We start from the raw sequence: 16,635 nt of genomic DNA, 5'->3' as shown, positions 1-16,635 counted from the left end.
TGCTCTAGGGTGTCTGCTTTTAGAAAATATATAATGTTTGGGGGTTTTATAAAATCTTCAGGTCTCAAACTTTTAACAAATGTGCAAAGCAATGCAAAAATGGTGCTGGCGGAGAAAGGATTAATTTGATAGTCAGGTCCATATAAATTTGCTACTGCATCTAAATGTATCCTCTTCCCAACTTGGCGATGCTGCTGTCCAAAGGTGGCTCCACTGCTCTTCCATCCAGAGTGGAGAGAACCTAAGGCAGGAACTGTGTTAGAAGCTGAATCACCAGGTGGAAATAAATGAAAAAGCTTAACTAGTTACGGACCGCCCGCAGCAGTTGTACTGCGGCAAGTTAGCTCCCCTGCGCGAATCGCCGTCATTGTACGTCGGGCGTATACACAGTGATTTGCGGGCGCCGGAGGTGCGCGTGCACCCATTCACGAGCAGGGGAGCCGACCAGCGGGTCCAGCGGACTCGATGACCACCAGCCACCCGCGATCGCTCCAGAGACAGGCAGAACGGGGATCTGTCAGTGTAAACAAACAGATCAGGGGAGGAGAGAAAGATCGTCTGTTCCTAGTGATTAGGAACAATGATCTCTCTGCTCCTCCAGTCAGCCCAGCCAACATACAGTTAGCAATACCTCCCAGGGAACACACTTAACCCCTTGATTGCCCCCTAGCGTTAACCCCCTCCCTGCAAGTCACTTTTTATACAGTAATCTGTTGCTATTTTTAGCTCAGATCGCTGTATAAATGTCATTGGTCCCAAAAAAGTGTGAAAAGTATCTCATCTGTCTGCCGCAATGTCAAAGTCCTGCTAAAAATCACAGATCACCGCCATTACTAGTAAAAAATAAATAAATAAATAATAATAAAAATGCCATAAATATATCTCCTATATTGTAGACGCTATAACTTTTGCGCAAACCAATCAATATACGCTTATTGTGGTTTTTCTTTTACCAAAAAAATGTAAAAGAATACATATTGGCCTAAACTGATAAAGAAATTTGTTTAAAATTTTTTTGGGGGGTATTTATTATAGCAAAAAGTAAAAAATATTGTTTTTTTTTTCAAAATTGTAACTCTTTTTATGTTTATAGTGCAAAAAATAAAAACCGCAGAGGTGATCAATTACCACCAAAATAAAACTCTATTTGTGGGAAAAAAAGGACATACATTTTGTTTGGATACAATGTTGCATTACCGCGCAATTGTCAGTTAAAGCGACGCAGTGCCGTATAAAGAAAACCAATCCAGCCACCACATTTAATGATAGGTAAGATAAAATATATTACATTTTTGTTTTTTGCTGTAGATACACTTTGAAGATTTCTTAGAAGACAGACACATCAGAGATTGAGAAGCTGAAACAAGCATTTGTGTGAGATAAGTTGACCCTCTTCATATGTTTGGTGCATCAGCATTTGTTGTAAGACATATTAATGACAGAAATAGCACATGAAAATGCAAAAAATGTTAATAACTTGTTTTCACGGGAAGGTGTAAAACCAGCCTTAAAATGAATCTGATAATAAAATAATTTTAAAAAAATCTCTTACCTTCTTATGTAGATAGCCAGAATAACTGCAGGTATAACTATTATAATGGGAAGGACAACTAAAGCAATTATGGTTATAGTTCTGCTGTGGTCTGTATCTAGAAGATAAGAAATTGTTGTGTAAGAAATCTATAAAGCAGAAATGTAAAAATACTTATTTACTAAGACTAGAGAATGCAAAATCTGGTGCAGCTGTGCATGGTAGCCAATCAGCTCCTAACTTCAACTTGTTCAATTAAAGTGGATGTAAACTAGATTCATGAAATTTGAGCTGGGCACATATATCTGCAGTGTTTTCTTATTGCTCTTCAAAGCACTATGTCCCATAGCTTTCTCCTGCACTGTTCTTCTGTTATCAGCCTGATAACTTCTGACAAGTTCTCCATCAACTGAGATAAAAGAGTTTTGTGTTGGGAAGGATGCTATAAATAGATTAGCAGAGTGCTGAAACCATTCAAGGAACAGCTCTGAAAGTTTCTACCTATGAGGGGGTGTGTGCCTTTCCTCCAATCAGCTGTCTTGGCTGTATGCCCAGGCTTCACTGCTGTGCTAAATAGGAAGAGAAAATATCCTAACCTTTCTAAAGAATATATAAAGCTGAAGACAGCAGATATACATGTGAAACTTATGGGGGGAGATTTGTTTTATCTGTGTATCATCTGAGGCTTTTCACTTCACTGGGTATATGTGAAGGTTTACATCCACTTTAAGCTTTGACGATAAAACCTGGAAGCTGATTGGTTTCTAAGCAGAGCTGCACCAGATTTTGCACTCCCCAGTTTTAGTAAATCAACCCCACTGTGGGAAAGTATTAGTATTAAATTGAACTCCAGGTAAAATATACATATGTTCACTGCTCTACTTGCCATGGGATTTGGAATTTAACCCATCCATTCTTATGATACATATCCTTTTGTTAGTCAGAAATATTACTTTACTACTTCCTGGTTTAGCAGTACTGGGTCATACCTTTCAGTTGAGAGCTTGGGACACCATGGTGCAGAATAGAGATGCGCTTGTGTTTGTTTGAACCCAGAAATCAGCTCTCATTCCTGAGAAAATAACCTGCAGGTGGGGGATTCCCCTTTGAACTAGCAAGCAAATGTGACAAATCCTTCCTTGGCACATCCCCTCCCTCCCTGCAGATGGCGCACACAAAGAAAAGAGGATATTTATGACATCATTGACCTAATATGGTCAATGATGTCAAAAGCAACCTTGCCCCTTTGTATATGTCATCAGCGGGGTGGGGAATCCATTGTCCATAGCTCATTGGCCTAGGAATGACAGCTGACTTCCAGGTTCAGCCCCAAACCCAGTTCTGACAAACCTAAGCTCATCATGTGCAGGTAGGGAGGGGGCTGTTCTAGGAAACTGACAAGACAAAATTTCTTGCAATCCAATAAAACAATTTATTAAAATTAAAAAACGTTACAAATAAGCATGTAAAATAATAGATCTTTCTGTGTTTTTACCTGCTATTTTTTTAAATTGGTGACAGGGTCTATTTTACTAGTGCACCACAGGAGAGCATTTCAGAGACACACAAATCCCAAGACAACAGATCATTTTACATATAAAACTTTTTTGAATTAAAGCTGAACTAGAGTCTCAATTTTAAAGACTGTGACCATGCAGGCTGTTTATTGCAAGCTCGCAGTCAGCTTAAGAGCCCTTTCACACTGGGGCGGTAGCAGTAAAGTGCCGTTAGTTTTACAGCTGTTATGGCGGCGATTTGGCGCCACTATTCAAGCGGGAGTGTTGTGCTTTTAACCCCCTAGAAGGGGGTTAAAAAGGGTTAAAAGCGCCCGTGTAGCACCGCTGCAGAACCGCTTTGCAGTTGCTTCAGCAGCACTGCCCATGCATTCCAATGGGCAGGGGTGGTGGAGGAGTGGTGTATACAGCGCTCGCAAACCGCCCCAAAGATGCTGCTTGCAGGACTTTTTCTAACGTCCTGCAAGCGCATAGCCCCAGTGTGAAAGCACTCAGACTTTCACACTGGGACTGCAGAAGAGGCTCTTTTCAGGTGCTTTACAGGCTGTTCAGTGTAATGGAACTGTTCGACTTAGAAAAAGGTTCTTGCAGTACTTGGGGGCCACTTCAGAGCGGCTTGCATTGACTTATTTTAAAGAAGTCATTTGCAAGCTGCGCTGAAGTCGTGCAACTTTGAAGCCGCCCCAGTGTAGACTGAGCCAAAACTTCATACTGAGAAACCACCAGACATCACTGGCCATGATGTGAGCGGTTATACAACTTCAGCAACATGAAGCTGCGTTCAAGGTGCTTTTAATCTATGATATATGTGAGGGCAACCATTGTTAACTTTTAATACTTTCATCATTAAATGTTTAAATTGGTATTAAACCCAAACATTTATTATATTGCAGCTTACCAATTCTTAGATACAGTCCAGTGCATTTTGTTCTGTATAAGAAACGCATGGAATGTAGGTTATATGCTTTCCAATGGCATAGTTCACACCAGTGCGGTCAATTCCAGGGCTTTCCAGTTCCAGAAAAAAAGTAGAACATGATGCATTTTTCCTGTACTGGACTGTACTGGAACGCAGTAAAACGCACCAAAATGCACTGAAACACATTAAAAACGCACAGTGAAAAAAAACATGAAAAAAGAAGCATCTGGAATGCATCTAGAAACGCATCAAAAATGCACTGGAACGCACCAAAAACATTAAAAACGCACCTACAGAAACCCATCCGCAACGGATCTAGAGTGCATTTTTGTGGTGTGAACCAGCCCTCAAAGGTTAGCTCCACTTTTGTTGAGAAAAAAACCTTCCCCGCTGTGTGTGGAAAGTAAGAGCCCTTTCACACTGAAAACGCCCAGGCGTCGGCGGTAAAGCTTTACTGTTATTTTAGTTAAAACGGGTTAACACCGCCCGCAAAACGCCGCTGCGGCGGCGGTTTGCCGGCAGTACGTCGGCACTGCCCATTGATTTCAATGGGCAGAGGCACTATAGGAGCGGTGTATTCAGGCGCTATACAGGCGCTATTTTTAGCACTAAAGCGCCTGAAAAACGCCTCCAGTGTAAAAGGGGTCTAAATCTAATCGGAGTTGTTTCATAATTATCAGTCAGCTGCTGCACTTGCAGGGCTCTAATGAGGAAACTTGCTGGGTCTGCATTCCTTTAGACATAATTTCCTATTGTGAGTTTCTTACCAAAAATTACATTTTTGTTGCAGAGGACACCTGAAATCTGACTTGTATCTTAGTGCAGATGTCTGGGAAAATGAGTGAGCCAATCACACAAGCAGGAAATGACATATCTGGGGGGTGTAATGTACACATTCTGTGTTCAGAACACCTCCAGTTTGCCATATTACATTGAATTTTACAGAAAATTACAGAGCTGCAAATTGAAAAATGAAAGTCTTTTTTATAACATTCAGTTACAATATGACTTGTGTTGCGATTGTATATGCTATATTATTTTTTTTTTTGTTATTTGCTATTTTATTCCTCACGAAAGTAGAGTTACCCTTTAATGCTCCCCCCCCCCCCCCCCAATGCTGCTGTCTGCTGTGCCTCCTGTTCTCACTCATCCAGAGTGGTGTCTCACTACTACAGGAGGTGTTTTACTGGCCAGATCACCAAGTAAAAACAGAGGGAAAAAAGCCGAAGAAAAAAAAAAAACAGATGCAGCCACCACATCTAATGATTGGTAAGCTGCAATATATTACATTTTTGGCTTTGGGTATATTACCACTTTAACTGCGCAAGGTGTGTGCTTCCCTATTTTTCTCTTTGTCTTTTGCTCAGATCCAGTGCATTCCCTGGATCAGGGACAGTTGCAGAAGACTTTGCTTCAATTCTTACCAAAGATTTGGGCCTATATTCAGATACGCATCAATCATCATTTGCTGAATTTGATTTTATTTTGTTACTTTTTTGTTTGTTAAGGTAAAATAAGGATCTGATCCGATATACAGAGAGATATCATACAAGATATTAGTCAGCCACAGTTGTCTTCTTGTTTGGATGGTCTGCTGCTAATTTAAAGATGATTAGGAAGAAAAACGATTCTCTTTTCTGTAAATGAAATATCTTAAACCTGTAATAATCTCTTCCTTGCTCCAGTCACTCCAAAATCCATTGCCGCCAGTTCTTGCTCGTACTTTCACAGCATAGGTGTCAGAGAGAACACTGAGTATTTCAGTGTTTAATTCTTTTATGTTCTAGAAGGTAATGAATGACAAGTGATAGAACAATACATTTTTGCTAACAAGACAGTTTTAGCATATGACAATGTCAAACTACCATAGATAATGCAACAAGAAAGTGTAGCAATCTTCAATAAAATCAGATAAAAATTCTATGACACTGCACTACTTAGCCTGCCAATGCATCTGTTGAGTTTGCTCAAGAATAAAAAGATAAAATATAGTAACTAATAAATATAATAACCAATCACTCTTAAACTTCTACAAAGCTCCATTCAAAAGCAAAAGGTATTTTCAAACCTCCAATTAGTTTTTGTTGGGAAGACGGCTCTGCAATAGTCTGACATTTAAGATGATTTAAAGCAATGTAAAGCGAGTCTCATAACTACAAGTGGCAGGTAAGAAACTCGTCTTTTGTCATTTACATATCTTTGTTATTCCACCACAAAAAGGAAGTAAAACTTACAGTATTTCACTGTCTTCCCTGGGGTCTGTTTAACAAACAACCAGACACACCATTCTCTTTGGAGGGTTCACCGGCAAAGGTCCCTATACCTTGACATTCTAATTTCCCAGATAGCAAGCAATTGTGCTGCAAGTTTGAAAATGACTTGCTAAGCTATTGCTAGAGTTGCCAGGCTTTACAAATGTGTTTACACAATTGCACCAAGTCCGCATTGCATGACTCCAGATCAACTTTCTTTGCAAACATTCTGCAAGTCTGCTGCAAGTTCTGATTTAGTTACTGTATGTTGTGCAATAGTCATCCCACCACAGGGGGTCACTGTGGCTGAATTTTCATGCTGTAGACTTGCAGAGCTCTTGCTGGAGACACACCGCTGCAACTTTGCTCTTGCTGGAGAAATTTGCTGTAAATTGCAAAAGTGTCAACTAGAACTTGTACTTCAAGTGTTCTGCAAGTATACAACTTGCCAGTGAAAATGTGCAGTAAGTTAACAGACTTACAATTCAACACTGCCAAAAATGTGTGGCAAGTTATCCTTGATATGTGGAATGCTGTCCCATGATGACATAAAGCTTATTAAAAACTCTACATATGATCTGCTAAATCCCTGTGAGGGATTTAACAGATCCATTGCGGATATTTTTTAAGCATTTAATACCTTGTGAATATTGTTATTGTAATAAATTGCTATTTATTCTTTCTAGCCTGATACTCTGCCCTATTTTTACAGTGAAGAAGCACCAACCCCTGATAAGGGAAGATGGGAGAAAGCTAGCATGTCACATGATCACAAATTAGTACAGTGTCCACTGCATCACAATGCCAGGTCTAATTATTGTTTTGATCCTCACAATGTCACTGGCCTTCTGGGAAAGCAGAGGATTCTAAACCTTATGAGAGGACCATAACAATTCTAGAGCAACTTCTTATGAGATTTGAGATCCTTGGCACCTGCGTTCAGCCAAATACCTTTTCACTCCTGTGAATAAGAAACTAGAATTGATTTACTAAAAGTTTAAAGCAGGAGTAGGCAAGCTCGGCCCTCCAGCTGTTTTGAAACTACAAGTTCCATGAGATTTTGCAAGACCCTGAGAATCACAGGCATGACTCCTAGAGGCAGAGGCATGATGGGATTTGTAGTTTCACCACAGCTGGAGGGCCGAGGTTGCCTACCACTGGTGTAAAGGATATTAGCGCATAGCAAAGTGTATGTTCACATTTCAAGATGAATAATATTAAATAAAGTAAAGCTGTGTTGATTTTAAGCCACCAATCAAACTAGAAATAATCCTGTTTGGCAATTCCATTGGCTCCCACTGCTGTCAATCACTCCCAGTGAGGCGGAAATGAGGGTGGGGCTGAATCACGCTCTGTGTGTCTCATGGACACCCCAAACAGGCTCAGGAGGGAGCATGCACGAGTGCCCCAAGTCCTATAGGGGCACTCGGCAGAGGGGAGGAGCCAGGAGCACCAGTGGGAGGACCCAAGAAGAAGAGGATCAGGGCTGCTCTGTGCAAAACCATTGCACCCAGCAGGAAAGTATGACATGTTTGTTAATTTAAAAGTAAAACATTTTAAGGTTTTCAATCACTTTAAAAGGGGTTGTAAACCCTTGTGTTCATCCTATGCATTAAGGTGAAAAAATTTCTGTCACTAAGCAGCCCCCCAGCCCCCCCATTTTACTCACCTGAGCCCATTCGTTCCCCCACCGGAGACGCACTCTACCTCTCTGGCCAGGGTTCTCGGCTCTTGATTAGATAGATTGATAGCAGTGCAGCCATTGGCTCCCGCTGCTGCCAATCAAATCCAATGACGCGGGCGCTGGGGGCGGGGCCGAGTCCGGCATTCTGTGTCTATGACGCAAATACTGGGCTAGGGAGCGCGCCCGCACGGTAACCCCAGGGGGGCACTTCTTCCAGGGGGTTTACTGATGCAGGGAGGCGAGCACCGTTGGGGGACCCCAGAAGACGAGGATCGGGTCCACTCTGTGCAAAACGAACTGCACAGTGGAGGCAAGTATGATATGTATGTTATTTATTTATTTCATTTTATTTAAACGAGGGTTTACAACCCCTTTAACAAAATAAAATAGACTTTAAAAGGTTAACAGCCTCTTTTCCTTTAGAAAATCAACCCCAGTATTTTTTGATTGACTTCTCCCTTTCTCTTTTTATTGTGCAGCAAAGTTATGGTTAACAACAAACAGCAATCAGAAGTAAACACGTAATGAAGACCTACATTGGGATACAAAGTAACATTCAAAGGTGCATTTTTAGGAGATCAGTAGCTATAGAGCTAGAAAATTATAAGGAAAGAGGGAGTAATATGTTAGGATTCTATCCTCAGGTTTGTACAAATGATCTCAGAACCAAAAGCAAGTGAGAGGGAATCCTTGTGGTTGAACTGCCAAAGTGGATTATAGGACCCCTCTCATGTCTCTGAAGTAATTTGTAATGTTGCCAGTTGAGGCAAGAAGCTAATATGGAATGCAATCCCTGGGATTTAAGCATTCAAAATTTGCAGCATAATTACTGAAGAGGGTGGGGGGTAGTATATTTGTATAGTGATCCCTAAGGGAAAATCTGTAGTTAATGTATTTAAGTTAGTGGAAGTATATGTAGCACTAACCCCATAGGGGTTACAGATGACAGGGTTCCCCACTACTGCACAGCCAGGCACATAACATCAGCTTTCATCTGAACACAGTGAACAATCCTTGAGCTTTGTTTTGTGTTTTTATTAGGGGTAATAACTTGGATGGGGATAGGAATTATGGGATTCCCAACTTGATAGCAACAAAATCAGGAACAACTTCCTCCAACTGATTCTTCTCCTTTACTCTTTACAACTCTAATTCCTCTTTTAATAGCCAACAATCTCTGTTAGATCACCAACAGCCCCTTACAGGCTAGGAACTCTCAGTCCCTTTGGAAAGTAGCACAATGTATTGTGAACTGCTTATATAGGTATTTGGCTTGGGGGAGGAGCTGCTGACCAAGATGGCTGCGTAGAGAGAACGAGCGTCTGACATGCTGGCCGTCGCACTTACATGCTGACACGCTAACAAGCTGCAGACCCTGGAGGTTCGCTTAGCCGTCAAACATACCTTGTCCTGCCGGTCTCTCTCCGGGTGCACTATCCCACTGTTCCAGGGGGGAGCCTGCTGGGACGCTGTGAGGCAGTGGTGAAGGAAGGAGAAGGAGCGGAATAGGAGGTCAGGAGCGAAGGATCCAGAAGCGCTGACAGATGATCAGCCTGTGGGGTGCCGAGATTGTTTCCGGGGCAGAGCCAAGAGACAGCGGGCGCGGCCGGGCGGAAGCCTCTGTGTGTCTGCGGAAGCGGACGGCGGAGACTCTCGCTTGCGGACACCCTCTCCGGCGGGGGGCCTCGTGAGCGGGACGGCAGTGATCAGGCAGGATCTGACGGACCCAGGGATCTCCTGGACGAAAATCAACACATCGCCTAAAGTTGCCTAATGTGCAAGTATTACTATTACTATCGCTCATCTCCTAAAAACTGTGATTTGTACTGAACCGGAACAACAGGTATGAGAGATACAAGCAACAGTATAACTAACCTTTGGAGATAAACACATAGGAAGACATAACGGTTAAATAAAACGCCCCAAGGGAAGTTCAGAGGGGGTTCAGAAGGGGGTGTTAAAGGGACTGTAAGGACACCAGGACTCCCCCAATACCCTCCCCCCCCCCCCCCTTCTCCTTGTAAAATACTCAAAGGTACAAAAATAAATAATAAATATCTTGAATACTCGGTGAAAGGGAAAAGGGGGAAGGAAAAAAAGAGAGTAGAAAGGGGAAATATAAGAAGAGAGGAAGATGGCACCTAAGAGAGGCAACAAAACACCGCAATCACAAAAGAGTAAAAAAGATAAAGCGGAAATTAACAATAAAAACACTACAGGGGTACAGCCAATACAAACGACCAATATTAAAGAATTCTTCCAACAGTTACAACCACAGTCTCCCCACGCAACACAAGCAATACAAACTTCACAAGAACTATCAAATATAGCAGAATCATCTATAACAGTGATGGCGAACCTTGGCACCCCAGATGTTTTGCAACTACATTTCCCATGATGCTCCACTACACTGAAAAGTGCCAGAGCATCATGGGAAATGTAGTTTCAAAACATCTGGGGTGCCAAGGTTAGCCATCACTGATCTATAACATCCAGATCATCAGGAGAAGAACAAATAAGCCATCCTAGAAACAGCTCACCTATTGATACAACAGGATCAATAAATGAACAAAAAGAGCAGGATAAAGAGAAATGGGATATAAGAGCATATATTCGATCGCTTCCAACCAGGGCGGACATGGATAAATACGTGCATAGATTAGAAGAATCGTATAAAATGGAGATACAAGAACTTAAAATATCCACTAAAAATACGCAAGAAAAAATGGACACATTAGATAAGAGAGTTTTAAAAACAGAACAGGAACTGATCAGGTTAGAGGAAAAAATACAGAAACAAGGAAAACAACTAAAACAAACAATAAACAACACAGATGAACAAGAAAACAGAAATAGAAGATCCAATATAAGAATAAGAGGCTTAAGGGAAGAGGTGAGCCCAAAAATACTCATAACAACATTACAAAAAATCTTTCAGGAAATCTCTCCAGACATTGATATAAAAGATTTAATTATAGACCGAGCACACCGAGTAACAGGAATAAGGAAGCTAGATCCAAAAAGGCCCCGGGATATAATTTGTAGATTGCATTTTGCTCATATAAAAGACAAAATAATGTTTGCTGTCCGTCAAAATAAGAACATCCAATATGACGGAGATCCTCTGATGTTCTTCCAGGATCTATCAAAATTCACGTTGGATCGTAGAAGAGCGTTAAAGCCTCTAGTGGAGCAGCTAATAAAGAACAACCTTCAATATAGATGGAAATTTCCATTTCAATTACAGGTTCAAGTAGAAGGACGTGTTATAATTTTCAGAGATTTGGAGGACTTTTTGATACTCTTAAAATTCCAGAAATAACACTACCGGACTGGCCTGTTCCATATATACAAACATTAAAAAAAATATAAAGGGTTTTTTTTTTTTTTTTTCTCTCCCCCGCTTCCCTGTGGAAAAATAATGCACAATGGGAAACAATAAGTATAGGAAAGTTAATATGCATGTTTTATGTAATGTGATATGGAAAAGGAGAGATTTAACATTTTGGTATTTTGGCATTTTTTTTTTTCATGTTTTTTGCACTGGGATATATTTTTTTGTTTTTTTTGCACTGGGAAATTGAATGGAATGAGATAATGTAACAATAATAATTTAAAATTGTTTTTTTTTTTTTTTTTTTTTCTCATGGTATCAAAATTAATAATGACCACCCCCAGCCTATTATCCCTCTATGGTTTTTGATACGAGAGAGAGAGGAAAAGAAAGGAGAAACAGGGAGTGGAGGGAAAGGGGAGGAGGGAGTAAAAGGATATGGGAAGGAAATAGAGAGACAACGCAATAAAGAAAAGGATAAGGGGCCCAAAAGAGGTAAACAAATAACATAATGGAATTGGGGCAGATAAAAGGGAGTGTAAGAAGACAAATAGATTAAAAGAGTAAGGGAAGGGAGAAAAAGAAGGAACAAAAAAGGTATGAAAACCAGCAATTAAAAATACGGCAGGTGGCCAGCAAACGGACAGCAGTTTCTGGTCAGCAGGCTCAAAATCCCCCATAGTAGGGAACTTACTTTAGATAGTAAGATAGACTTGTTTATTTTAAGTCAAGTAGTAGTAGAGTAGATCGTATGAGTAACGAGTGTGAGTGTGATTGAGTTTAAGTGCGGAGTAGAAAAAAGGTTTTTTTTTGTTTTTTTTTTAATTCTTCTTCTCTTTTCTTTTCTTCCTCTCTCTTCTTCTCTTGAATGGGTGAGATCAAATTTTGTTCCTTCAATGCAAGGGGCCTTAACTCTCCCAACAAAAGAAATCAAATTCTAAATTTATTTAATAAACAAAATGTGGATATCATACTGTTTCAAGAGACGCACTTTCGTTCAAATCACATACCAAAACTTAATAACCGAAACTATAATAACTGGATACATGATACATTTCCTCACTCGAAATCAAGAGGGGTATCCATTGCCTTCCATAGAAACGTACCCCATCAAATAATACAAAAAAATATGGGCAAGGATGGCAGATCTTTGGTCATAAAGGTAGCGATATATGGAAAAATCTTTACAATCATTAATTTATACTTACCAAATTATGATTAAATAAAGATGGGAATAAGAGCTGTAAACAGGGCTATGGAGAAAGCTGAGGGTACAGTGATAATGGGCGGGGACTTTAATTTAATCATGGACATAAAAATGGATACAACTAATACCCACGCTTATAAAAATAAAAATCAAATAGAGGAATTTAAAGGGACATTAGTAAAGTACCATCTGGTGGATATTTGGAGAGCCCAACACCAAACGGAAAAAAAATTATTCATACTATTCTAACATACACGATTCCTATCATAGGACAGATTATTTTTTTATTAATCATTCAGGAATGGTAATGACTCCATCATCAGATATAGGGGGGTTCTTATGGTCAGACCATGCCCCGTTGTTTCTGGAAATCAAGGTAATAGAACGCGAAAAAATAAAAAGTAACTGGGGGCTAAATGACAATTTGCTAAAAGATAAAGAATGTGTAGAAGATATAAGAAAAACAATAAGGGAATTTTTGGAGATTCACGAGAACGATGAAACATCAATACCCATGCAGTGGGAAGCATTAAAATGTGTAATAAGAGGGACATTCATCAAGCATGGCTCAAGATTAAAAAAAAGAAAGAATCAGAAGAAATCTCAGTTAATAAAAGAAATAGAAGAACTGGAAATAAAACATAAACAAACCCTTAATCCATCAGAAAAAATAAATCTAAAAGGGAAAAGAATGGAATTACAAGCCATGCTTGACAAAGAATCTCTTAGGATTAGGGACCGAAGAAGAGCACAATGGTACCAGCAGGGAAACAAGACAGGGAAAATATTGGCTAAATCATTAAAAGAGCAACAAAGTACAACAAATATAATTAAAATATTAAAAGTAGACGGGGAATATACATATGACCCAAAAGAAATATTGAAGGAATTCCACGCATATTATTCAAATTTATATAATATTAAAACACCATGGGGGAAAAAGAAGGAGGAAACGGACAGGGAAGAAATTAAAAAATATATTGAAGAAACAGCCCTGCCGAGATTCCCTAAAGAAACACTCGAGGCCCTAGAAAGAGACATTTCAATAGAAGAGGTTCAGAAAGTGATCACAGAATTAGCTCCAGGAAAAAGCCCAGGACCTGATGGGTACACCACTAGATTTTATAAGCAATTCCAGGATATAATCGCCCCCATTCTGAAAAAAACATACAACTCTATATCCAACATTCAAGGCTTCATACCACAAAGCACAGAGGCCCACATCATACTAATTCCAAAGCCAGAGAAGGATCACACGCTTTGCAAAAACTACCGGCCTATTTCTTTGACCAATATAGATATAAGGCTATATTCTAAGATTATCGCAAATAGAATAACACCTATCCTACCTAGCTACATAAAATTAGATCAGGCAGGATTCACAAAAGGCAGAGAGACTAAAGATAACATCATAAAGACTTGTACACTGATAGAATTCGCCCAAAAAACAGCCACGAAAACATGTATGTTGGCTGTAGATGCCGAAAAATCATTTGATAGGATAGGGTGGGGCTTTTTGGAAGAAACACTAATACAACTAGGTATGGGTCCAATAATGCGTAGTAGGATCTCCGCTTTATATTCCAACTCGAAAGCAAAAGTAAGAATTAGCGGCATATTATCAAAAGATATAAAAATAACGAACGGAACCCGCCAGGGTTGTCCTCTCTCCCCTCTATTGTTTGTATTAATAATGGAACACCTAATTACAGCAATTAGAAACAATAAAGATATAAAGGGAATAAAACTGGGGGGGAAAGAGTACAAGATAGCGGCATATGCAGATGACCTGCTAATATATATAACTAACCCCTTAATAACTATTCCTAATCTGTTGAAGGAATTTAAAAGATTCGGGGAATTAAGTTATTTCAAAGTAAACTATGATAAATCGGAAATAATGAATATATCAATAAATGAAAAAATATATTTACTTATGCAAAAAGACTTTCCATTTAAATGGAAACAGGACGCAATAAAATATCTGGGAATCTTCATAACAAAAGATTTGAAACAACTACAGGGGAAGAATTATGAGGAAGCAATTCGGAGGGCTATTAAACTACTACAGAAATATGAGAAATTAAAATATTCATGGACAGGAAGAGTTAACATTGTAAAAATGGACATATTACCAAAACTTTTATACGTATTTCAAACAATACCATTGGAACCCCCAAAAAAACTGATGATGGAGTTGAGGAGAGCTACTGTTGAGTTTATATGGGCGCACAAAACTCCCTGGATAAAAAGGGAAAACCTAATATGAAGCAAAAGAAATGGAGGACTTGCGTTACCAGATTTTGTAAAATATCTGCAGGCAGCATCGTTGACTAGAATAGTAGACTGGTACCATAATAAAGAAAAGAAGCAATGGGTCAATATGGAGGAAGAAATAGTGGGGCCCCAATTAAAAGTTCTTCCATGGACAGAGTCCCACTTAAGACCTAAAAGAAACGAATTAACACTCTTTGTTAAAGCTACATTAAAGGTATGGGATGATGTAGTGAAAGGGGGGAAGCTCTCCACGTTGATTGGACCCATGACCCCATTATTTCTCAATCCAGAGTTTCCCCCAACTAGGGGAGCGCAAAACATACAAGACTGGTACAAGTTCTTGAGAATGGGAAAATACCCACGCTGCGGGAACTGGGACTGGAAAACGAAAACAAATGGTTACAGTATCAACAATTAAAGAAGTTTATAGAGCCCAAAATTCTTAAGATAAATAGATCGTTAACTAAATTTGAAAAACTATTGCTGAGTGAACAGATCCCAGTTAAGAACTTATCAAAGATATATGCTGACTTGATTCCGAATAGGCCCCGCAAAGAATTAACAAGTATAAAGAAATGGGAAGCAGAAATGGGTAGATTCTTATCAGAGGAAGAATGGGAAAGGGTTTTTGAAATTATACATAGAACAACTATAGCTAATAAATACCAAGAGAGAAATTACAAAATAGTAATGAGATGGTATAGGAGTCCAGTCACCCTAAAATTAATAAATAAAGGAAATACAGAATTATGCTGGAGGTGCAAAATAGAAAAAGGAACAACGGAGCACATATGGTATGGATGCCCCCTAGTGATAGGTTTCTGGAACGAGATATTTCAGATTTATTATAAGGTATTAGGAGTAGAGATAACCTCAAGTTTGGAAATCTCGTTACTGTCTCTAATACCGAAATCAATAAAGACAATTAAAAAAGATATCATTATCCATATGACATCCGCAGCAAGAACAATAATAGCAAGAAACTGGAGGAAAACAAGGAGCCCAACAATAGCAGACTGGGTATGTGAAATGAATGAAATTCAATATATGGAAAAACAGATAAGGGAGGAAGGATATATAATAAATCAAATACCAAAAATCTGGCAAAGTTGGGACGAGTTTCGGTCATCAAGAGAAATATTAGAATATCTATAATAAAATATAGAGGGAACGGAGGGAGAGAGGGAAGGAAGAGGAGAGGGAGGATAGTACCCCCCCCCCCCCCTTTTTTTTTTTTTTTTTTTTTTTTTTTTGGACTTTCACCCTGGGATATGGAATTGGATGTTTGTTTGTTTGTTTGTTTAGTTTTGTTTTGCATGAAAGTGGTATGGATGTAGATATAGAAATTGGGGGGGGGGGGGGGGGGTGGGAAGGAGGGATAAGATTATAAGGTAGAAAAAGGTCTTAGATAGGAATGCTTTCACAGTTTGTAAAAAAAAAAAAAAAAGGGAAAATTATTATGTAAATTGAAGTATGAAGTATACACTGTGGAATTGTTTATGTCTAATTGGGATGTTGTTGATATAAATGATTGTTTTATATGAAAATGAATAAAGAGAAATTGTAAACAATGTATTGTGAACTGCATCCTGGAGCACCTCCAACTGCCTAGTAGACACTGGTCCTAGTTCTACCAAGGCAAGGTAGAGAAGATTTAAGCACACCGCTATCTTCCAGAGAGACCTGCTTCATGTGGCAGTCTCTCCCCTTGTAGGTCCCTGGACCGTGTTGTTGTATTCATGCTGTCCCCTTTGCTCCTGCTGCCTCTCAGGGAAGACTCTTTCCAAACTTCTCCTGTTGTCAGGATCCTCCCAGGCCAGCACCTGAGCCCCGGCCCAAGGCAGAGCCCCTCCCCGGCAGGGGTTATTTGAGGGCAATCATCACTCTCCTCAACACTCCATCTCCATTGTCCATCCG

At 39.6% G+C, this 16,635-nt stretch overlaps 1 protein-coding gene and 1 long non-coding RNA gene across 6 annotated transcripts in view; one reads left to right on the top strand and one right to left on the bottom strand.

Annotated features, from left to right (window-relative positions):
- Positions 1 to 16,635, bottom strand: part of LOC141108007 (interleukin-13 receptor subunit alpha-1-like) — a 117,300-nt gene that overhangs the window by 25,441 nt on the left and 75,224 nt on the right. For all 5 annotated transcript variants that reach the window (XM_073599157.1, XM_073599159.1, XM_073599160.1 and 2 more), the window contains 2 exons: positions 5,624 to 5,747; positions 1,553 to 1,649 (listed from right to left, as the gene is read on the bottom strand). In XM_073599157.1, the coding sequence (XP_073455258.1) occupies positions 1,553 to 1,649; positions 5,624 to 5,747 (221 nt within the window). The remainder of the gene's footprint in view (positions 1 to 1,552; positions 1,650 to 5,623; positions 5,748 to 16,635) is intronic.
- Positions 1,111 to 15,908, top strand: LOC141108008 (uncharacterized). Its single transcript, XR_012235994.1, has 3 exons — positions 1,111 to 1,269; positions 8,380 to 8,462; positions 11,040 to 15,908. It is a non-coding gene; the product is annotated as an uncharacterized lncRNA (long non-coding RNA).

This window comes from Aquarana catesbeiana, linkage group LG09 (genome assembly GCF_042186555.1).
Source record: "Aquarana catesbeiana isolate 2022-GZ linkage group LG09, ASM4218655v1, whole genome shotgun sequence".
NCBI lineage: Eukaryota > Metazoa > Chordata > Amphibia > Anura > Ranidae > Aquarana > Aquarana catesbeiana.
This window is presented reverse-complemented; position numbering and strand designations above follow the sequence as displayed.